Source organism: Nannospalax galili, unplaced genomic scaffold (genome assembly GCF_000622305.1).
Source record: "Nannospalax galili isolate Female #2095 unplaced genomic scaffold, S.galili_v1.0 scaffold63, whole genome shotgun sequence".
In the NCBI taxonomy this organism is placed as follows: domain Eukaryota; kingdom Metazoa; phylum Chordata; class Mammalia; order Rodentia; family Spalacidae; genus Nannospalax; species Nannospalax galili.
Window position 1 is genome coordinate 10,368,325 of NW_008355272.1, and position 24,464 is coordinate 10,392,788.

The window sequence follows — 24,464 nt, forward strand, 5'->3', positions numbered from 1 at the left end:
CCTGGGCAATGACGCATACCACACATACCTAGAGACTGGAGGATCAGAAGCTCAAAGTCATCCTTAGCTATATAATAAGTTCAAGTCCAGCTTGGACTATGTGAGACTCTGCCTCAAAAAAAATTACAATTTTTCATGTTACAAGCACCTGTCAAAGTCCAATCATTTTCACAACTCATTACTTCCCACACTTCCTAAAATCAAATGTTATCTACTTCTAAAATCAAATGCACTGAGTGAAGAAGTTTGCTTCCAGTATGCTGAGCACTGCTGAGTGCTGGACTATGCCTTCTTTTAGGTGATTTTTTTCCTAATCTCATAATGAAACAATTATTAGAATTCTTCTAAGGACACTACAGCTCAGAGAGGAAGAGTGACTTGAAGATAACCAGCTAGAAGGAGCAGAAAGTGGGTCCGCCCTTTGATACTGGACTATACGTCCAGTAAAAGGCCAGAGAATGGGGTGTACTCTTTAAAATGGTGTGAATTATGCAGGGCGGGGTAGAAGGTCTTTGGATGAGAAGGCTCTGGAGCTAAGACTTACAGGAATAGATGAGGGTCCTCCTCCTTCCTCCAGTCTCCCTCCTGCCCAGCCACTTCTAAACAGTTCCAGAGCCCTGCTGATTTACCACAAAACATCCTTTGAACCAAATCTGTATGTAGATCTCCTACTCAAGAGACACAATGCCCTGGATTCCTCATCTGAATTGTCCATCAACTCAAGTGGAGAGGAAGTTGCAATGGAGATTGGGTTTAAAACACCAAGTAAAAGCTTGGCATTGCAGCAGGCACCCCCTGTCTGCCAATCAATGGGTTGATTCCTCCCCTTTCTCCTGTCCCCATCCCAGCAATTCAGTTTGTTGTCTCCAAACACTAATATAGCCCCTCCTGGTCCCGTGCTTCAGTCTCCTTGCCAGTCCATCCCTACATAGGGGCCACTTGAAAGGAAAATCCCACCCTGGCTTCTGCCCCATTTCTCCCATTTCGTACATGAGAGATGCTTTGCTTACTCAGGTATCCTTTTATGCTTTTGAAATAGTCACGTTTATAGTTAACTCTCAAGTCAGTTATCTGATCCCAAGGGTTCAAGCAGCCCCAGGATTTAATGACGCATCTTCCCAGTCAACTCTTTCTAAATGACGATTTGGAAGACAATGTTAACATCGATTGAAAATCCAACAGTTCATGGATTGAATTGTTTTGTTTTGTTTGTTTTGTTTTTTGGTCTTTTTGAGACAGGGTCTCCCTGTAGCCCCAGCTGGCCTGGAACTTGCTATGTAGACCAGGCTGGCCTCGAACTCACAATTGTGAACCACTTGGGGCAAGCCACCACAGCCTTCCTCCCTATTCTGCTGCTATCTGAGAAACATTAGTAGAAATCTGTGAAGACAAGACTGAGTCAGACATCCGAGATTGTTGCAGAGCTAGCCCCACCCCCCTCCAAAGACCAACAGCATCTACCAGTCTGTCAGCTTCCCATCAGCAGTGAATTATCATCACTGACAATGGTTCCAAAATTCATGCAGCAGGCTGGGAGAGAAGAGCCAATTAAATGCCTGACATTCCCCTTCATTTATTCAATGCAATTCATTTCCAAAATGGCAACCATTAGAACTTGGGGGAGCTTTCTAAAGCCACAAGGATTATGTCCCTGCTCAACAAGGTGAGCCAACAAAGCTGTTCAGTTTACTAATAGACTGTGTTCCTGTAATACAGATGTTCAATTGCTAATACCGTTTCAAACAGAAAATGTGTTGACGTGGCACCTTGCAAGTTTCACGGTGCACAGCAGAGCATTAATTAGTCACACGGGTTGTTACAAAATAGATTCAACTGGGTTTTTTTTTTTTCAGAACTCATCTTAAACTGCTAAGTATACAGAACAATGAAGTCCAATCAAATTTAACAGTCTAAAATAAACTAGTACTCCAAACCAGAACCAGCCTGTAGGACGCAGTAGCTTTTGATCAGTGAACTGCAATGTGCCCAGAAAAGCAGGAAGGAGAACTGGTAGCAGAGTCCTTGCCAGGGCCATCCCAGCACTGCAAGGACAAGTGATGAATCCAGGGGACTGACAGGTGCCACAGAGCCAGCCTCAGGCCATCACTGTGGAGGTCCTGGAACCAGCCAGTGCTGAGGGTTACAAAATAGAAACCACAATATCTGTGTTTTGAAAAAGGAAACATGCCATGCAGAGCAGCATGTCCCCACTGTCCCCACACCAGGGCTGGAGCAACTGCAGGCCAGGTCACCATGAGAGTCATTGCCAGAGCACTGGGAAGAACATGCCTTACTGTGCCAATTTAAATTCTCTCTCCCTCAAAGTAACAGGTAACATGGACCAAAATGAGTAAGTCGCTGATGGATTTTATTCTATGACACTCTAAGCTTTCCCAAACAAGTTAAGACAGTAAGGTCCCCAAGCAAACGCCCAGGGGTCCAGATTCATCCCAAGCACAGCGAGATCAACTGAATTCAGCTCTTCTTGGCTGAGTTCCCACCTCCATGCACAGGGCAGCCCTGGCCCCAGGGATTGGTGACTCTGCCTCCGTTCTAGCCCCAAGAGTTGGCAGCCTGCCAAGGAAGACAGCTTAGCAAGCCGGTGGGACACATGGCAAAGTGTAGAGGTGTTGGAATTGACTGTCATGAGGATGCAAAATACTGGCAGCTCTGCAGAGGAGAGAAGGGACAGTACTCCCCAAGAGCTTCTCCAACCCTGGATCACTGGGTGAGGCTTCAGAAGGCAACTAACGCACAGCAGTGGCATGGCCCCACAAGTCCAAGGCTATGTTCAGGGAAAACCAGTCATCAGAGTGAAGAATTAAGACAACAAAGCTACAGACATCATCAGCTTAGCAAAGCCTCATTCACTCACGGATTCTAATGTCTGATGGATTATGGCACCAGTGGCGAGCAAGTAGCATGAAGCAGTCCAGTTCTAGCCACAGCCCTAGGTACCTGGTACAGAGAGGAGTTCAGACTTCAAAGCCAGCCAGGCCTCAAATTTTGGCTCCCTTATTACTAGCCATGGGTCCACAACCTGTCCCTTCCCAATCCTTGGTTTAGCACAGCAGCCTCTCTCCTGCCATTGCAGGCTCCATGAGAGACAATTTACCTCACCAAACTGCATTTCTTAAACTGTTGGAAGCTTTCCTATGGTTTCTAGAAATTTCTCCCACCTGCTTTAAGCATTGCTCTGAGATTGCAAAGCAGTATGAAGTCTGTTATTTCCACTGTCAATGAGATATTGGAAAGAGCTTTATAACAGGCCATCACTGCTTGGGCAGCAAGCTCTCTGAACAGTCTTCTGCTCCAATTTGCCCAAAACTGCCTCCTGCCTACCTACCTTTCTGCCTGCCTGTCTGTCTGTCTGTCTTTCAGAGATTGCTACTTACAAACCTGTTTATTCTTGCCAGTGAAAGGATATGTCTCACATCACATTTTCCTATCACCTCTCTTTTTTCTATCAGAGAGTAATCAAGTGGATCACAGTGCTCCAGACTATCACATGCACCTAACCAGTCCAGCTCCTCCCAACAAGACTGTGTGTGGGTGCCTGTACGTGTGTGTACGTATATTTATGAGTAGTGTGTGTGTGTGTTCGTGTATATGTGGCTATGGTTGTACACGTATGTACATGTATGTAAGAACCAGTGGTCAACCTCAAGTGTCATTCTTCCTCATGTACCATTTACCTTATTTTTTAAGACAGGGTCTCTCACCGAACCTGAGGCTCACTGACTAGGGTAAGCTGGCTGTCCAGCAACCCCCAGGGATCTGCTTCTGTCTGCCTCATCAGTGCTGGAATTATAGCTATGCCCAGATTTCTAAAATATATTTTAATTTTTTTATTTAATGTATCTAAGTGTTTTGCTGCATGTATATAAGTGCACCACAAGTGCAATGCCCAAGAAGGTCAGAAGAATGTGTCAGAGCCCTTGTAGCTGGAGTTAGCTGGTTGTTAATTGCCATGTGGGTGCTGGAAACTGAACCCATGTCCTCTGCAAGAGTAGCCAGTACTTGTAGGGCATGGTGACACGCACTTTTAGTCCCAGCACTTGGAAGGCAAAGGCGGGTAGATCTCTGTGAGTTTGAGGCCAGCCTGGTCTACAGAGTAATTTCAGGCTGGCTAGGGCTACAGGGAGACCTTGTCTCAAAAGACCAAAAAAAAAAAAAAAAAAAAGAAGTCAATGCTTTTAATTACTGAGCCTTCTCTGCTGGCAGCTGGCCTACTGTGTAGACCAGGCAGGCCTTGAACTCACAATGATCTGCCTGCCTCTGCCTCCCAAGTGCTGGGACTACAGGCGAGTGCCACCACACCCGGCTTCAAGAATTTTTTAAAGATTTATTTTTTATTGTTTGTTTTTTGGTTTTTTTTTTTTTTAGTACATATGTCTGCTTATGTATATGTGCACATGAGTGCAGGTGCCACCAGAGGCCAGAAGAGAGCACTAGATTCCCTGGAGCTGGAGTTACAGGTGGTTGTGAGTCAACCGCATGGGTACTAGGAACTGATCTCAGGGGCTTCAAGAATTTTTTAAAGATTTATTTTTTATTGTTTGTTTTTTGGTTTTTTTTTTTTTTAGTACATATGTCTGCTTATGTATATGTGCACATGAGTGCAGGTGCCACCAGAGGCCAGAAGAGAGCACTAGATTCCCTGGAGCTGGAGTTACAGGTGGTTGTGAGTCAACCGCATGGGTACTAGGAACTGATCTCAGGTCCTCCAGAAGAGCAGTATGTGCTCTTAACCACTGAGCCACCTTGCCAGCCCCTACACACAGCCTTTTAAGTGGATGCCAGGGATTCAACTGAGGTCCTCAGGCTTACATTTCACTGATAGCTACCACAAGGCCCCAACAAGATTTTTAAGTCTTGGATTTTTTGGGGGGGTGGGGTCTTTTTGAGACAGGGTCTCCCTGTAGCCCCAGCTGTCCTGGAACTCACTGTGTAGAACAGGCTGGCCTTGAACTCACAAAGATCCGCCTGCCTCTGCCTCCCAAGTGCTGGGACTACAGGCGTGTGTCACCATAGTTTACTTAAGAGAGTTAAGCCTTTTCTGGTTTAGCTATCTTTTGAATCAATACAAAATAAATCAATTATTTGGAAAAAGTTAGCGTGACTTTCTGAAGAGGTTAGGGAAAGCTAGTGGTCACCTGTCACCTTGGATGAACAAGCTATGGCAGTCAGGAGCACTATACCAGCGACAAATTTTGGGGCCACAGCTGAACTCAACAGTACTCACACACAGCTGAACTTACACAATACTGTGATGAATTAGCACACCCAACAGGGGATGGTGGCTCAGATGCCTCTCTGCCATCTCCACCACTTGCCACAGCAGGAGACACCAAAGTGGCATACAGTACCACCAGAGGTCCCCATTCTGAGCTCCTGAGAAGCCCCCACTGAGTACAAAGCACAGGCTATCCCCTCAGGAGATTAAATCTCTGGGCCCTGGCTTAGGAAATTCCTAGTTTAGAAGAAGAGAGAGTCTAGGGCATGAAGCAGAACAAAATCTGAGCACACCCAGGCTACCAAACTATTCTAACCAAGAAACCTGGAGCGTCTACATGGCCAGAATGAGTGAGGCAGCAGTGAGCCAAGGAGGACACTCCAGGTTCAGGAGAAGAAAGAATCAGAGACATGAGAGGGCAAAGTCAGAACTGCCAGGCCAGCCACTCCTCCTCAGGAGGGAAGGAATAAGTTAACTGTGAAGCAGTAACCGTCAGCACAAAAGGATGTCAAAGCACTGACTAAGCACCCAGTGTGATGCCACGTTCAGCACCTCATGCAGTAGTCAGCAAGCTAATTCTGCTTCCCAGGTGAGGTCCAAAGGTGTGGTGGCCTTTAATCCAAGCACTCAGGAGGCAGAGGCAGGAAGATCTCTCTGAGATCAAGGCCATACATAGCGAGTTCCAGGCCAGGAGAAGTTACAGGGAAACTAGAGAGAGAGAGAGAGAGAGAGAGAGAGAGAGAGAGAGAGAGAGAGAGAAATTGAATGGGGAATTCTGAGGGGGGTGCAGATAGAAACCTGCTCAAGGTTTATGTATATAAATGGCACCATTGGGAAAGGGTGTAAACTTGGGTGAGTCTCACTGGTTCCAAGGCCCCTATTTTAAGCACTGTGCCCAAAGGTTAAAGTACATAGAGAAACAGAGATGTAGAGCTGGGGCAGTCCAGGCAGGAGGCCAGCAGAGGGAGATCAGTGTGGAGATGCCAGGCCTGGCACTGTGCTGAGGAAGCAGAGTCTGGGAAAGGAAGAGTTCACAGAGCCAGCATCGCTAAGCTTACTTTTCACTGAGCGAAAGGGAGGGTCGGCTACTTATTCAGCAAACACTATTTGCTAAGAACTGCTCAGCATCAGAGATCCAACGGGGAAGTGGCACATGGCCATGACCTCAAAGCACTGTGACAAGCACCTTGAGACATAAGCAGTCATCAGGAACCTGCTCAGGGGCTGTCTGGGAGGGCTGGAGACAAGAGATCCAGGATCAGGCCCAAGCCAGAGATGACAGCCAGCCAGTGGACTGCCTCCAGCCTTAGAGATCCACTGCTGAGATAGAGGTATTGGGCTTTGTAACAAGTCCCAAAAGAGGCAGGCAAAGTAAGAGTGATCAGAGTGGTGTTTGAGAATGTCAATTGGTTAGGCCAAGTGGAGAAGAACCAGTCCTTTTCCAATTAAGGGGGAAAAAAACTGCTACCCAAGGCCTAGGGCATAGCATGCTTAGACTGCTTGAGGCCCTGAGTTCCACTGCCAGCACTAAAAGAAGAAATTATTTGAAAGAAGGTCGATGCTCTGTAAGATATAACAGTGGATGTGGGTCCTTATACAATCATCTAACCCCACAGAAAGTATATACATCACCAAGAGTGACTCTAATGCAAACAAGGACTCTAGGTTAGGTTAATTAGGACATGTCCCTGTAGGTTCAGCAGTTACAACGTACACCCCAGTCTAAAGTGAAGATGAATCACGGAGTGGCTATGCAGGGGTGCATGTCAGGGGTCCCAGGAAATCTCTTCCTTCCTGAATCTCAACTATGAAACCTGTAACTGTGGCCTTAAAACTGCTCTTAAAAATGAAGTCTTTATTTTTTTAAGTGTGAAAATGGATTAAAAAGGGGCAGGGAGACTGAGGTAAATATAGCCCATGTTTGGAGGGACTGAACTGCAGCAATCCTGATGGCAAGGGGGGAGCTTCAGGGGGTACAGAAAGGACTCACTGGGATGGGACTCATCCTAGGCAGCAAGGTGAGCAGCCGGCTCTCAAACTTGAGTGGAAGGAAACAGGCGCCTTAAACAGGAGGCCTTCAGGTCCATGAGGAGGCTAAGTGCCAATGACAGACAGGAAGCAAAACCCTCCTGGTAGCACACGCCTGTAATCTCAGCACTCAGAAAGGCTGCAGGAATTCCAGGTCAGCCTGGTCTATACAAACAGCAAGGACAGGGTAGCCAGCAGCAGGATCCACAGCCCAGAGTAAGAGAGAAAGAGCCCATGTCCCATGCCATTATCATGAAAACCCAGGAAGGACAAGTGCCCCTCATCTGCCCCACAACCCACACATTTTACCTCCCAAACCAGCTGCAAATTGTTCACATCCTACCCAGGGGTCTATAACTTCTTCATCATAAGTAAAGCAGATCCAAGTCCTTCACCCCAGCTTCATCTCTCTCTGTGCCTCCCCTGTGGTCTAAGCCACCACTGCCCTGTTACAAATCTAAGAAATATGTAGTTTAAAAAAACAAGAATACAGTTAAACCAAAGTGACAGACAATCTTTCCCAAAAGCAAAATACATGTAGGGGAAAAAAATGCTGAAAAGTCCTGGCAGAGGCCGGCATATAAACACATTCCACGCTATTGCATGACTTTTGTGCAACATTGACTGCGCTGGTCAATTATTTAAGGGGAGGGGGAAATACGCCAGTTGACATGGCAACTGTCACATCGCATTACTCGTGCTACCATTCTCATACAGATGTCTTCCTTAAAGGAAAGCACTTCCCCAGATGCTGGTGAACTTGGGAGCCTCTTTGTTATGGAGAAGGAAACATCTGGTTTGCAGTGAATAGTGAGCAGACTCCCATATTTCTCAGGCCTTTCTTGCCTCAAGCAATGTTGTTTCCAGGGGTCTAGATGTTAAGTTGAGAAAGATGGAGTGAAGGGAGGCCATAGTGCCTGAATCCTTAAGTACAGCTGAACTACAAAATATGGGGGGCAAGAAGAGATTGCAGTACATCTAAGAAGGAAAATTTTAAATCACCAGGGTGGGTCAAGGTAAGCAAACTCAGCAACTTTCCCAGAGTTGGGGGAGATACCCCAGTGACGGTGGTGGAAGCCTTGCATATGCCTTTAAGAAGCAACCTCGTCCCTGCCCTTCAAAACAAACCTCCATCCTGAACACTGGAAATATTTTCTTTGGAGCATCTCTGTTTTACAAATGCCATGAGTCCCTTGATAAGACTGACCTGTCTTCATGGGATGCTATTTCCCTGTTTAAATCCAACTCACAGTAAGTGCCATAAATCAACAGGGAAAAGAGGTGTGCACCCCAAACCATGGTCCACATGGTTTAGGAACCATGCATTCCTAAAAATACAATGCTGTCACTGCAAGCAGATCCCCAAATCTGCTTCCTTTATAGACCAATAAAAACAAGTCTCTGGGGGTTGTATATGCCCATAGCCACAGGAGCATCCTTGTTGCCCAGAGAATCAGGTACTTAAAAAGTGGCTGAATTTCAAGGCAGAATCTACCCCCTGCCCCACCTCCTGGAATGGTCTGAACTAAGTAGGGTTCTCCTGGTGTAGAAGGTGGGACAATCTGGCATACCTCAGGATAGCATCTACCTTTGTCTAGTCCAAAAGTCATGCACCAGCTAAAACAGAGACAAGCTAGGTCTCCTGGGTTTAGGGAGCCAACAGGGTGCCTTGTTAACCCAGCAGGCCTAAAGGAGACATCCCACTATGTATCCTCTGTTTTGGAATCTTGGGGAATGGAATGAGGGGCTCATACTTCAAAGCCAAAGAAACTGTACTTCTTTTCCACCAGCTGAAACCGACTTGGCTCTATGGGCAAGCCTCCCAGAGCTGCCATCCATTAGTGAGCCATTTACCAGAGGCACATAAACCACCCATCTGGAGACTCAACAGGACAGGCTCATTCTGCTAATAGAACTGGGGTGATCCCAGGTCATCCCTCCCACCTCTCTTCAAGAAATTCACCATCTACTCCTCTGCCCCAGCCTCCATCCCTAAGCCATCCCCAGAGTCTGGGCAGCCTGCTCAGACATAAGGAATGCTTCAGAAAAGGCACCTGGTTCTGAGAAGGACACCCAAGCCCCTCAGGGGTACAACTCATGTTTGACCCTCCACTGCTCCAGCTTACCAACTACCCTAAAGGCAGCATATTGAAGGTCTGGTCTTACTGTCGCCATTACCCCTCAGCCAAAGACAGCCCCTCAGAGGGCTGGCTACAAGGAGGCTCTAGTTTCATCTGAATGTTTGCCTTGGCACTTGCTGTCACCGCAGACTATAATGAACATGCTTTTCCAGGAAAAAAGTCATCATTTTTTTCAATTCCCTGCTTGTTTTTCTCAGGGTGCACATGACGTGCAATCACCAAAAACTGTAAATAAATTAGCAGTGATTTGAAGGATGAGTGTTATGCTTGTTCACAAAATGTCCTGGGAACCAAGGGGAGAAATAGCCATTCTCATGAGGGAAGTCAACAGTGTGGCCCCAGCTGCTAACATACACGGTCACCCCAGTCTCCCTTCTCCCAACTGTCCTGCTTGCTGTTTCTGAGCTGAGCTGCCACTGTGTCCCCCCAGCTCCCTGGGTAGGGAGCTCAGGAGTACTTGTCAAGTATCCCCTGGGGAAGATGGTCACCTAGCAGAGCTAGATCAGAGTGGCATCTCCTGCCTTCAGAGAACTTACGATCAATTATAACGGACAGGAAATGACTGGGGCCACAACATTAATCCATAAATAGTTGCAAGCTGACGCACACCACCCTGAAGAGACACAGAGTCCCACTCTGGAGAGGACTCAGGTTCAGACCCTTCCTTCTGCTGCTGCTTCCCCACAGACGACGTCAACAGAGACCCCAGTTGACCTCACACTACATTCTTTCTCCTAAATAACCAAGTATAGTTAGCACCAGCACCAGGCCAGACTAAAGGCTCCTCCATCTTCACCCTGCATCGGCCCCACCTGCTCTCCTTCCACTGCTTCTCCCAGCTGTGCCAGGCCAACTCACAGCAGCCTCCAAGGACCAACACTCTGGTTCCTGCCAATATCCAGCTTTCTTCCCAATCACCCCCAAGGCAATCTGCTGAGCACTATAGAGTCAGAGCCAGGACCCCTGCCCTACCCTCTATAATATCACCAGGCATCTCTTCATCTCTGTATTCCCGTCTCCCTCCCTTTCAGCAAGGGAACAGGACAACTGAACAGAAATCTGGAATCTGCCAGAAAATGGTCTGGACCCGGGCCTGGTGGTGCATGTGTTTAATCCCGGCAATTGGGAGGCAGAGGCAAACAGATCTCTGTGAGATTGAGGCTGGCCTGCTCAAGTTCCGGGTCAGCTGGGGCTACAGGGAGACCTTGTCTCAAAACAACAACAAAATGGACTGCTGAAATTCCTGGCACATGGTGGGGAGTTGCTTTGGAGCAAGCTCAGGAGTGAGTCTTGCTAAAGGCCCAAGCCCCCAGCCTTACAGGGAACTGGATCCAGTAGTCTCTGTGAGCATGAGGGACAGGTGCCACCATTGGGCCTGGCACCATGAGACAGAGACAGAGGGCTGAGGAAATGGACAGCAGGCATCTTCTCAGTGCTTACACTCCATATTTCAACCTAGCTGCCACATTCCTGCCAAGAAAACCCATGGCTCCCCTGCTTACTCCCAGCAATATCATCTTATTCCAGAAACTTCTATAGCACTGTAGCATCGTGTCTCTTTCACACAACTCAATTACAGTGTGTCATCTTTTATTAGCCTCTGGGACAGTCTTTGCCCTAACTGATGATCATCTAGCCACTCTGTTTTAGGATGAAAAATAAAGGTGTAACAAACAAATATTGTCAAAAAGAGAGCTAAAAAAAATAAAATCTAAGAAGACAATCACTAAGTTTCCTGAGGAGGGCAACAGTGATGTGATCCCAGCAGTCACAGAGAGGCCGGCCATTTGAAAGCGTCCTCTGTTTAAAAGATGTGACTGTGTAAAGAAGGAAAGGTTATGTCCCATCAGCAAGAACCAATCCTCGGGCCTCAAAAGACCCTGTATGACCCTGGATGGGAGGGTCAGAAGACTGAATAAGCTAAGGAAGCACTCAAGGATGCAGGCTATGGCACTCCTTGGGCGGGGGGCAGGTGAGATGGACGGCAGAGACAGGAGACTCCCTAGGAGCTCATGGGCCAGCTAGCCTGTGTACACAGTGGTGAACAACAAAGGGACCTTGCCTCAAACAAGGTGGAAGATAAATAGTGACACCCAAGGCTGTCCTCTGACCTCCATGCATGTGTTGTGACATATGTACATCCAAACTCATACACATAAACACACACAAAAATTTAAAAAGAAGGAAAGAAGGAAGCAAGGGAGGGAAAGAGAGGGAAAGAAAGGAGGGAGGAACGGAAGGAGAGAGGGAGGAGGGACAGAAGGAGAGAGGGAGGAGGAACGGAAGGAGAGAGGGAGGAGGGACGGAAGGAGAGAGGGAGGAGGGATGGAAGGAGAGGGGGAAAGAAAGCAAGGCTTGCTTCTTGGAGAGGCTGTAGACTTGGGAGGGCAGAACCCCAAAGAAGTAGACACCCAATAGTCACAGAAGGCCATTTTCAGTGGAAAAGCAAGCAGGTCCAGACTCAGAAAATTTATCCCCCAGCAGTCAGAACCTGAGAACACAATCATGAGGCTGAAGCCTGTTCTTCCCAAGAGCATGAAAAGTCAGGAACAGACTACAAAGATCAAGTGATGCAGTAGCCTTGGGAAGCCATCAGGCAGGTCTCTAAAAGGTTACATGCAGTTATCATGTCATACACTTTGAAGATAAAACATCACAGAAGAAATAACAGTGAATGAGAGACAAGTCATCTTACTTAAACAAAAAAGGATAACCTCAAACCTGAGAAGAGCCATGCGGTGCAGAAGTCACACCCACCAACTACCTGGATGGTAAGGTGTGGGAGGCACCGGGCCAATAAGGAGACATGTAGGCATATCAATAAGTCATGTTCTAATAGTCTAAGTTTTCCTGAAATGGAACAGACCACCCAGGGGTTCATGGTGAGAGCTTCCAAAGTACCATGATGTCATGACTGACATATCTGTATACCATCTGTCTTTTCATCAGTCCAGCTACCAATATGGCATCATTTGCTATAAGGATAAAAGTAAATCTTGGGGCTAGAGAGATGGCTCAGTCATTAACACATGGCAGCTAACAACCATCCTAACTTCAGTTCCAGGGAATCCAACACCCTCTTCTGTCCTCCTCTGGCATTGTACAACCTGGGTACACTTACATACATGCAGGCAATAAACTTATACACACAAAGTAAAAATGATAAATAAATAGTTTTAAGTAAATCTTACAAATATAAGCATTATGACCTAGCTAAGGGTATTTGGCTAGGAGGCCTACCCCTTTTTATCCTTTAATTAATTTTTTGTTGTTTTTATGTGCATGAGTGTTTTGCCTGCATGTATATAAGTACACCCATGTCGTGCAAAACCTGTGGAGGCCAGGAGATGGTGTCAGATCCCCTGAAACTGGAGTTATGGACAGTTGTTAGCCGCCATGTGGGTACAGGGTATCTAACTTGGGTCCTCTGGAAGAGCAGCCAGTGCTCTTAACCACTTAGGCATCTTTCCAGTTCCCATACCCTGTGTTTTAAAGTGGGATTAATAGTTATTCAAGCATTAAAGACATGGTCTCAGGAAATGGAAATGATAGAGTTGGATATTGAGATCATTAAAATTAAAATAGAATGGTTCCAAAATGGTCACTTTTCTCCTTCTGAAAAGCAGCTGCAGCACCAAAAATCATCTTGGGAAGCCCTAGCCTAGGGATCTCAGCACACTTTCAACAACCAGCTTTGGGTTGTTTGTTCATCTGTTTGTTTGTGGGGTGTGTGTGTGTGTGTGTGTGTGTGTGTGTATGTGTATGTACATACATGTAGAAGCTAGAAGGGAGTATGAGATCCTTTCAAGTTGGAGTTACAGGCATTTGTGGGGCACCCAGCTTGTTACATGAGTGCTAGGATTCAGACTCCAGTCCCCATGATTACACAGCAAGCACTCTTAACCCCTGAGTTATCTCCCAAGCCCCAACCATGAGTTTTGGACCCTCAAATTCCTTCTCTGTAGCCTGGCCTCTTCAGGGATTGCTCAGAAGGTTTCCAGCCCTCTCTTCATCCACCCAGCACTCCATGGATAAACACTGTTTGATTAGACATGGGCTGACTGACAAAATGGGCCATTAAGAATCCTATTATCCCTTCTAGCAGCTCCAGATCACTGCTGCCTCCTGGTACCTCCCCTCTCTACCAGTACCCATTGTACCCCCAAGAAGGAAAACAGCTGTTTTTACCCAGGAAGGTCACATGACTGCCCAGCCTACCCCTGATCACCTGGTGCTTTTGGATCAAGGACAAGGCACTTACCCAACAGGAACAACCTTCTTATAGTTAGTATAGCTCCAAATCAGACTAGAATGCCTGTGGTGTGGCAATCAGAATTTATTGGAGACACTTATTTCAGCTCCTAGAGTTTGGCCAGAAATTAACAAATGAGCCTCTCACTCTGAAATCTTGTTTTTCCAACAGGATGAACATGCAAAGGAGGAGTCAGAGTAAGCCAAGGTTTGTAATAGTGCAATATGGGAACCCTGCTGACTGCAGGCCTGTTCTCTGCCCGGATGGTCCCAACACATCAAATTTTCTGCCATAAGTCATTTCATTCTCACAAACACCCTGGGAAACATAAGATGTTCCCATTTTGCAAATATCAAACCTGATGCTCAGAAAGGCCAAATAGCCCATCTGACACACCCAGGCAGTTGGCATAACTAAGATTGCCTGTAGTTTTACCTGACACCCAAGTCCAGGTTCTTATTATATATGCAGAACACAGGAAGAAATGGGAAAAACAAAGGTCACCAGTGCTGGCAATCTTGGAGGCTAGGAGGACCTGTTTGAATTTAATACAGAAGATGAGAAAAGGTCATATTTGGCAAGAGAAGTTATTTTCTAATCTCTGTAAACACTTGAGATCAATTAATAATTGACAAATGAGGAAAATAAAACAAGGAGAAAACATATAAAATGTAAAGCCTTTGGGAAATTTGGGGCCACCTAGGAAGGGAGGCTGCTGGGTGCCATTGAGCCATGTCCCCTCAGGGAACATAAACCAACCGCTTTGCAGTCAATCAGGGGCAAGAGTGCCTGCTTCTGAAGTCACCTCAAGAGAACTGCTTCATCCCTTGAATCTGAGCAGGATGCCATAAGCATCAACTGCTTGGCACAGGGGAATTCACCATTCCAGGATGTTTTTCATTTGCTTACAGAGTTATCGGAAGTTACTGTAATGGAGTCAACCTGCTTATCAATAATTAACTCACACACAGTTATCAATAATTAACTCATACACAGGGCTGATCAAACAGCTTCTGATTCCTGAAATACACATCTAAGCATGTCCTACCTTCACCAACAACTCAAAGAGAATGGCATAAGAACAAGCGATTCTCTTTTCCACAGACACGGCTAAGCACGGGGGTGACATTCTGGCCACAGCTGTGAAGATTGTTCCGTGCTGTAAGGTCTACAAGTCTCAAGCCCCAAGATATGTGATGTGTTCTGTAAAGAACTCAAGACGCCTTCTTTCTATATGAACTACAAGAATATGTGAGTGCTTCTCTGGACTCATGAGTACTCACAGCAAGCAACAATGGAGTCCACGCCAGCAGCATTCAGACACTTGATTTAAAGCACTCAAATATGAGCACGGGTCCATAGTGAGATTTCCTGGAGCTTATGAATACACATTATGGTACATTCCTTTAAAAAAAATTAAAATTAAGTCCAATGCAAATGGGAAGCAGATTTCTAAAAGCAGTCATATGTTTACATTATGTATTTAAAGACCTATAACCAGATTCTTGTTAAATGCCTAAAGGGGGTGGGGGCTGCTGATATTTAGGCATTGTCTTAAAATGAGTAAACAATCTTTTTCAGGGGTTTTGAGAACCTTTGTATTAAGGGGCTCTTATGAACTCTACTCACCTGGTAGTGGAATTGAAAACCAATGTAGTATCAAAGGCCTGGGGTTATCACAGGCCCTCTGATCATGGGAGCCAAGGCTCCGCTGAATGGAGAGAAGAGGAGGCACCCCGACTTTGATCAGAAAGTTCTCACACAAATCTCAGCCGTCACCATCCTTGGAGCAACAAGGAGGCTTTAACAACACACCCCAAACTCGCAGGCAGCTAACTAAGTGCACTTCTGTTTCATGTTTAGAGAGAAGGAAGGCATGAAGAACAGTTTTTCGTGTTTCTAAACAGCTTTCCCCAAAGATGTCACTTTGGGTCTTGTGACACCAAGAAGAAAAAAAACCCTCTGAGCACAAATCCCGAGCAGACACTGAGGTGACAAGAAAAGAACTGTTTCTCCAGGGGAGGTACAGAGTTGAAGCACCGTCCCCCTTTGAAAATAATCCCAAAATGTCATCATTTACAGAGGACTAACTAGTAGAAAAGTTTATTATCAGTATACTGTTATTACTTCTTACTGGAAAACAATACATGATCATAAGAAATCTGTAAAATACATAAAACACGACAAAAGAGAAAATTGCTACATAGAATTATGTTTCAATGGAGCACCCATCAGGTTAGAAGCAAGGTGCCTTCCTTCAGCTGGCTGGTGCTCTGGGCTCAGGCACACCAAGCAGCTTTCTCCTCCCCACCTCATCTGCTCACTGCAGCAGCCCCCAGGTCTCTGCCTGAGATGCAGATGAATATGACTGTGTCTCTCTCCAGAGGACTCACTCCAGGGAGTACCACAAGGACTATTCATAATGCAGTGGAGGAAGAATGAGTCACAGATGGCACAAACGTCACCACCAGAAACAGAACGCCCACCCAGTCACCACCTTGGAAAAAAACGAACACTCCCATGTTCTAGCTGGGTGGCCTGAGGCAACTCACTTGACCATTCTGAAGCCCTCCTATTCCTCTGTATTTGGAGGATGAGAATGTGCCTCCTTCATTCCACAGGATCATGGTAATGCCCCAACAACATTGCCCCACATGGTGCATGCAGTTCTGTGAGCTACAGTTAATAGAGATAACAAGTGCTATTCCCAGAAGCAGTTCTAAGTATAGGGCTACTCTGGGCAGTGTCTGGCAAGTACAAAGGTACCAATGAACAGAAATAAGAATGTATCACTGGGTCCCTAAAAGCTGAAAATAATAAGCAAATTCAATGTCTAAGCGCCACTATCATTTCCTAAGCATTCGGCCCCATGCATTACACGCCACATAGTCAAGATTTCTGGTTTTAAAACCCAGGGCTATGGGTGTGATTCAGTGGCAGTGTTTGCCTAGCATGTGCAAGGTAATGTGTTTCATCCTCAGCACTGAACACACACACACACACACACATACACACACACACACACACACACACACACACACACACACCACCACCACCACCACCCATTAGTAACTACCAACCTGTCTTTGTGTCTTGGGGACTAACCAAAACCAGTATTTTATGTTGAGGTTCATCACGGTACACAGTGCAGAAACAAAGAGATGAAGTTTCAAGTTTAACCTAAAGAAAAAAAAATAAACAAAATCACCATTTTTCTTTTTCATTACACCAAGGCAATTACGTAGTATGGTACTCTGAAAGAACACTGTTAAAAGTGAGGTTAAATTAGCAAGGTATCAGGAACAACACAAAGATGGAAATCTCAGACATCTTAATTTGGCAAAGATTGTTCTCCTGTCTCCCACCAACAACCGCTTCCTATAATCACCTGTCCATTTAGCCGAGTACAGATCAAACAACTGTTCTACTATCAAGCACCCTTAGGGCTTAGGGCCTCTTTCCCTTCCATGTGACTCCCACTTCCTCAGCTTTCTCAATCCTGGCCCTCCCTGGGCCTCCTACAAAGCAGAGAGCCTCACACCACCTCTCACGGCCTCCTCTGTCCTCCTAGCAGTCACTCAGCAGCAAAGAGCCCAGGCTCCTGCTGTCTGTGACCCTGGCTCTATCTCTGAAAGTGTCTTTAAAATGTACACCGTATCTGAGCCCACCAGGCTCAGCCCTGTCTCCTTACAGCCCTGGAGTGGAGATGTTGGCTCAGTTTAGGGCACCTATTTGCTTATAGGTGAAAGGAACGAGAGACTATAGCACTGGGACTATCTCCAAGTACCACATTCGAAGCCTTCTTTGGAGCCATCAAGCCCTTTGCTCCCAGCCTTCAACACAAAAGGTGACTACATTCCATTAGCAAAACTGTTTTGAAAACTGAGAATAAAAGAAAATTAGAAAAGAATGTGTCTGCCAAGCTAGGTAGGCAGGTTCTTGTAAAAGTTTACAGCAGACCCCCACGGTTACAGAGAACTGCTTCTTGGAAAGTTCCGGGGCCAGCAAACATCTTGGTACTGCCCTGTTTTGGACTGACTTTAATGAAGGCTCCTCAAGGGTCTCCAAGGTTTTGTGAAGCTTGGCTCATCTACATGATGACTGTTACTACGGCATTAAACACCAAGTTTATAGAGCATTGTGTCAACCTGGAAAGATGCTTATCTTAGACATAGTGCTCAAAAAACAATTTCACCCATGTTTTGAAAAGCAGGCAAAAATCAAAGCACTTGGGAGGATGAGGCAGGAGGATTGCAAGTTTGAAGACAGTCTGGCTTGCATAGTCGGACACCATCTCAAAAAACAATGCATACAGAAAATCAAAAAGAACATCAACATGTTTGCAATAGTTAGCCATATGCCTATGTTCCCCTCTGTCCTTTATCATATTTCCCAAATATATGTACTGTTTTATAACCAGAGGAATCAGTAAGTATTATGTTTTAAATGTGACAGGACAATTTCAGGACTGGAAAAAAAAGTTAATTATGAAAAGAAAGAAAAGTCAAGATATACTACCTCCTCAAACCACCTCCTTGTCTTTTTTAGTTTGAGAACCTCTGGTTACAAAGGGGCCAGCAATGCTGGGAATGCTGTGAGGAGGTCCAGCACCTTCCTTACATCAGTGTACCAAACGGCAGGCCCTGCCCCTGCCTCAGCCTCCACGCACACTGAAATGGCAGGAAACCAAGTGATGGCGTTTATGTAACGTCTTTCTTTTAAGGGGAGAAGCAAGAACATGTGCAATCATCTCAGCATTTCCATCCTCTTAAAACAACTTAATATCATTTAACTGTTGTATGTGTTATTAATAACTGATTTTATTCCCTCATTGTACAAAAGCTATAGTACTGTTTTTTCAATAAAGTGATCCTTAAATATGCGTGCAGTTAGGAGCAGACTGCAGAAACTTCATCCTAATAAACCTTGGGGCTAGCTCTTATATTTCACCCCCCTTCTCAGATTACTCCCTACCTCCCACCCTCCATCCAGGGCCTCAGTGCAGACTTCCTTCAGCTTACTAAGTGCCTTACCTAATGGAATCTTGTGCCTTTCTGCCTTAGGGCCACTGGAGGGTGCTGAAAGCATGTGAGGACAGCAAGCTCCTGCCGCAGTATAACACCCTGAAGTCATCCATGGGAGGTGGATTCTTGTAATAATGACTTAGTTATAAGCTACCATCTCCAAAACCTCAAGGAAACTACAGTTTATAACTGTACAAACCATTCACTCTAGAACAATCAGACCATGTTTCCTTCACCATCTCTGTCTGACAGAGATCACAACAATTTCTGGTAGGAGTGAGATCTTACACATCTGAAACAAATTTTTGTCTCTTTCAATGGATCAACCTCAAATCTAAAAGATAGTGACTGATGTAGGTACTGCCCATGATTCATATGGGGTAGTGAAAAAAGTCTTAGAAGGAACACAGTTGGGGCTGGGGAAATAGCTCAGTCTGGTAAGTACTCACCTGGCAAGCAGGAGGACCTGAGTTTGTGCCCCAGAACCCATGTAAAAAGACAGATGTGGTGAAGCATGCTAATAGTCCTAGCACTGGGGAGGCAGAGACAGACAGATACCCAGGGCTTTCTGGCCAGTCACCTTAGCCTAATTGTGAGCACCAGGCCAGTGAAAGACCTTGTCTCAAAAAACAAGGTGGATAGATCCTGAGAAACAAGCCCGGAATGTGTCCTCTGGCCACATGTACATGTGCACATACATGTACCCAAACATACTCATATGCCTGAGTATGCATACACATACAACACAATTTTAAGTTTTACCCAACAAAGTTTTCAGTTCTCCCTATCCTCTTCCAGTCCCTAGTCACATACACAGAATCTTATCAATGTCAAAAATTGTATTAGAACTGAATCAAACCTTAGAGATGAGTCACTCCCCTCACTTTACAAATAAGGAAACAAAGGTCCAGTCAGGCATTAAATACACTATCTCATTTAATCCTCACAGTAGCCCAATTTTAGATATAAGACTATCAAGACCAGAAAGAATAAGACACTTGCTCAGGCCACACAGCTAAGCGATAGATATGGGATTCCCACAGGTCATGTGGCCCTCTGCCTGGTACAACCAGGACTCACACTCAGGATTCCAGAGTCCCAGATAAGGGTTCCTTCTGCATCCAAATAGAATTATTTTAGTATTCCTCAAGAAGTTTCTTGTTTTTGTTCTAAATCTGAGACATTCTTTCTATAACATTCTACTTTCTGAATTAGACAGGACAGAGCTCTCCTCCAAGGAAGATCAGACATACCTGCTCCCCAGTGGGAAGAGGGAAAATCTCTGCCGCAGTGGGAGCTCTTTCCCTTAGTGAATCATAGTAAGCCTGTGCCGCTGCCTGGTGGCCCTCAGGGCTGTCCTCCAGGATATCCACAGGGTAAGCCTCTGCAGGAGAAAACAGGCAGGGGTGACATTACCTTGATTGTCATTAAAGGATAAGTTAATTATTTCTTCAAGTTTTTTTTTTTTTCATTTTGTTTTGTTTTAAGGAATTAACTTACCTAAAAATTATGTTCAGGGCTAGGGAGATGGCTCAGTTGGTAAAAGTGCTTGTCATGCGAGCATAAGGACCTAAATTCAATCCCTAAAATCTACATATTAAAAGCCAAGTTTGTAATCCCAGGCTTGGTGGGCAGGGGCAGGAAAGTTCCCTGGAACTTTCTGGTCAGGCCACCTTCCCTAATCACAACCTCCAGGCCCACAAGAGGCTTTGTCTCATAAAACAAGGCAGACAGTAGATGGCACTTGAGGAAAGATACCTGAGGCTGACCTCTGGTCTCCACACACATGTGTACATGAGCACACAAAGATCCATCCTTGCACCAATATGAAAGCACACAAACAAGCACACACACAAAAAGTCCAAAAAAAAACACATTAAATTATGTTCACCTGTCCCTCTTAAACTGTTTCAAAAACTGCCCATTCATACACCCAAACAACTGAATGACTTTCTAAGAATGTCATTCTCCGTGGTCCACTCAGGGATGGGCACAAGCTAAGAAGAGCTGGCTAGAACTTCAGCTCCCTTGTCACAAGCCAGCTTCAGTTATTGTTTTTCCAGATTATATTTAATATACAACTGCCCAAGATTCTGCCAGTTCTCCCTGTTACTGGGCTACTCCAGTAAAGACTGAGTGCAGTGACTTATCGGAACTGGAAGAAAGCCTATCCCTACATTCATTTTCAAGGAAACTAATTCAAGGTATTCTACAACTTGCCCTCAGCAAACCATTCCTATTACACCTTTGAAAGAAATTGATACCCTGGAATAATCATACAAATTGATAGCATCCAATTCTTGGGCACTATAAACAAAAATGCCACCTGTCTTCTGGTTGGCATGTCCACAAGTGCAGAGGGAATTCTGTGCCCCTTCTGTGGGCCACACTCCACCTCTATCTTTTATTTGCCTCTAAAGCTTTTTACCCTTCCTGGCCCCTTTCTCCTCTCCCCCTTTCCTTCCACTCCTACTTCTCCCCACCTCCTCCTTATCCACCTGTGTCTCCTCCTCACAAAGATTAGTCTGGACATGCAGTCCGGTTTTGAGCCCCAGTGGAATCTCAACATCCAATCCTTCTCTCAAGAGTGTCCTTGTTCTGGAAGCCTGTCTCAGAATCAGAGATGCTGTTGGCAGCAAAAATTGAAGCCTCTAGATTACTCAGCTTGCCCAGGAGGAATTTTACCTCTGCCAATTAACTACTAGAAGGCAAAGCTCAAAGGCATATACAGGCTGCCAAGAGCGATGGTCTTCCATCCACCCAACACTTAGGCCCGGTGTGCAAACATCATGGATACACAGATTGTCCATAGCTGAGTGAAAACAGACAATGTCCCTATCTGTGGGCTCTGCATCCGTGGATCCAACCAACCACAGACTGAAAATGTTGGGAAAAAACTGAGACTGCATCAGACACATGCAGACACGTTTCTTCTTTGTCACTACTCCCTAAACAATAAAGTGTAACAAAGGCCCATGGCATTTAACTGTATTAGGAATCCTAAGTCACCTAGAGACAAGAGCATCCAGGAAGATGTGCACAGGGCACATGCAAACATGCCATTTTGTAAGGAACTTGAGCATCAGCAGATTTCGAGCGGGAAGAGCTGCTGATTTCTTTAGTGGCGATGGATAAGCAAACTCTGGAATCCCCATGTAAAAAGATGGTGAGTCTACATAGCAAAGATCTCCTGTTGCTGAAGAAGGCACACACTTTGGTGTCCTCTACAAACAAAAACATGGACTCAAGGAAGCCCAGGTCCCACACCTGGCACAGAAGCCAGATGGACCCAAACAACATCAAACTCCTTACCTGGAGACCGCTTCAAATCTGTCACAGAGACAAATTCAGCCTGACTTTGTGTCTTCATGGCCATCCTGCACTTAATTCAAGGCCTTAGCTTCCCATCAGAGCCTCTGGCTTCACCATCCCACCCACCTGTCTTCTACCCACTTATTCTCCACCCACCACCTCTTAGAATTAACAATAACAGCCAACTTTCTGTGGGTTCCAGCTGCCAAATGACTGTTGAGTATCCACACTGTCTTTCACTGTATCCTTTTTGCTCCCAATTTACAGAGAAGGAAAGTGAGTCCTCATAAGGACACGGTGTACCTAGTAAGAGAAAGCAACAAGCAAGAACCTAGGCCTGTCTGATTTCAAACTCTGTGTAAAGCATTCAGATTATGCTAGTGCTTCAGTCATTTAAATCAGTGATCTCGGGGCTGGAGAGATGGCTCAGTGGTTAAGAGCAAAGGCTGTTCTTGCAGATGACCTGGGTTCTAATCCCAGCACCCACATGGCAGCTCACAACCATCCATAACTCCAGTTCCAGGGAATTCAACGCCCTCTTTTGTCCTCTGAAGGCACTGCATGACACAGGTGTACTTACATACATGCAGGCAATACATCCATACACATAAAAAATAAGTGATTTTCACTCTATAGTGGAGCACCCACTACTCTCATAACTCCTTCTGCCCCGCCCCCTCACTCTCCAGCCTCATCAGAGTCACCAACACTCCCCAGGACCTTTCTCAAACCCCAAATACCAAGAGCAAGGACTCGATGGGTCACTGAGCCCTACGTTCAAGTGCCACGTCAACCTAGGACAGGGATCAAAATGATTTGGCCAACTTTCTATTCTACTGCCCACCTATCCTCAACTTATCCCTCAGCTTTGTCTTTAATAGCACTCACCTCCTAACCTATAAACAATGAAAGAGGCCAGGGCTTGTGAAGCATAACTCAGGTCCCCTCTCGCCCTACCACAAAGACCCATCCATCCCCATGCCTTTTCCATAGGAAGCACTTAGGAAATGTGGGTGGATGTTATACCGTGATTTCCACTGAATCTATTTATTTCAGTGGATGTTCTGGGGATACCACCCGTGAGTTCTTTGAGGGGTTCTAAACTGCAGGGGAAATGATGTCATGATGGGGGCCAAGCAAAACACATTCATGACATTTGTCCTGACCACACAACGACCAGAAAGGATGCCAGGCACCTCTTGGCAGTGTTAGGCCCCCTTCCCTGCCCCTGGGAGCCAGGCCTCCAGCCTGGTGGCTCTGAGTGGGTGGCTAGCCCTGCAAACCTGATGAACACAGTGTCAGTTTCCCCTATAGGGCTGGTAGATAATCCTTTTCTGGTCAACTCTTGACCCCAGCTCCCCAAAGAAGACTGATAGTCCAGTCTGACCAGCATCTTTCCTGAAACACAGGGACAGCAGCAGAGAGCAAAAATCCAGGTAAGATCTCACGCTCCTTAAGCTGGTGTTCCTGGGGTAGCTCCTGAATCCAGCTTCCATGAAGACAAGCCTGTAGCAGGCGGTGGTACCTGGGTTGACGCACTCCACGTACTCGTTTTTCTTAATTTATTGGAATGTTCACCAGATCCTTCTGCATACCTGTGGGAAGCCACATGACCAAGTTCTTCCCAAGAAACCAAAGCTTGCTAGAATCAGCTAGACACCACCCAGCCTGCTTATCTTGGGAGTGGGATCTGCCTCCTGTTGCCCAGGGTCATCAGGGAACATAAATTAACAGGCCTAGACATCACACCACAGGGACAAACCATTGAGGGTGGCAATGCTTAACAACAACAAAAGTGACACCCACACTCAGTTCTGTTTTAAAGACCTGAGGCTGGCTGCAGACTCAAGTCCCCTGGGAAGTGTAGCCACCAAGCCAAACACCAGGGTACCCAGCAGCCTGGGCCCACAACACCATCGATCTTAAATACTTTGTCTCCCCTCTGAGGAAAATCCCCCCTCCCAAACTGAAGCGGCTTCCTTCCTTCCGGGAAAACAGTCAGGTAAGCCTTCTGGAAAACCTAGTGAAAGTGAAAACAAGAGCAGCCCAAGAGATGAGATGGGACTGGCATCCAAGGCCAGACTCTCCTCCTCCTCCATCCAAGGAGGAAGTCCAGATGCTCCCAACAGAACCCCTTCACCACCCACCTCAGCGCCCAGTCGGCCAGTCGGTCTTAGGAAGTAAACAAGTCTGGGATGTTTACGCATGCGTGCAGAGGCCAGCACAGGCTTCGACAGGAGCTCAGTTGCTGATGGAAGGCAGGCTCCCTCCGAGCAGGCTTCCAGATGTGAAATGCTAACTGGCTTTAATGGCTTGAACCGAACAGGAAATATTTTTCCAAAGCCAAAAGAATGTAATCTGTTCAGTGCAGTGCAAAATGCATTTATTAAAAAGGAGCACAGTTGAAATAACTCACTGCAGACTGTAAAGAAATTGAAATCACTCAACAAACCCCGAATTTATGAATTCGC

At 45.9% G+C, this 24,464-nt stretch overlaps 1 protein-coding gene across 1 annotated transcript in view; it reads right to left on the reverse strand.

The window, feature by feature from the left end:
• Positions 1-23,654, reverse strand: part of Fam169b (family with sequence similarity 169 member B) — a 79,552-nt gene extending 55,898 nt beyond the window's left edge. Inside the window, exons 1-3 of the mRNA XM_029555686.1 lie at positions 23,589-23,654; positions 19,935-20,065; positions 16,738-16,837 (exon numbers count right to left, since the gene is read on the reverse strand). Coding sequence (XP_029411546.1) covers positions 16,738-16,837; positions 19,935-20,065; positions 23,589-23,604 — 247 coding nt within the window. The 5' untranslated portion in view covers positions 23,605-23,654. The remainder of the gene's footprint in view (positions 1-16,737; positions 16,838-19,934; positions 20,066-23,588) is intronic.
• Between the last annotated feature and the right edge of the window lie 810 nt (positions 23,655-24,464).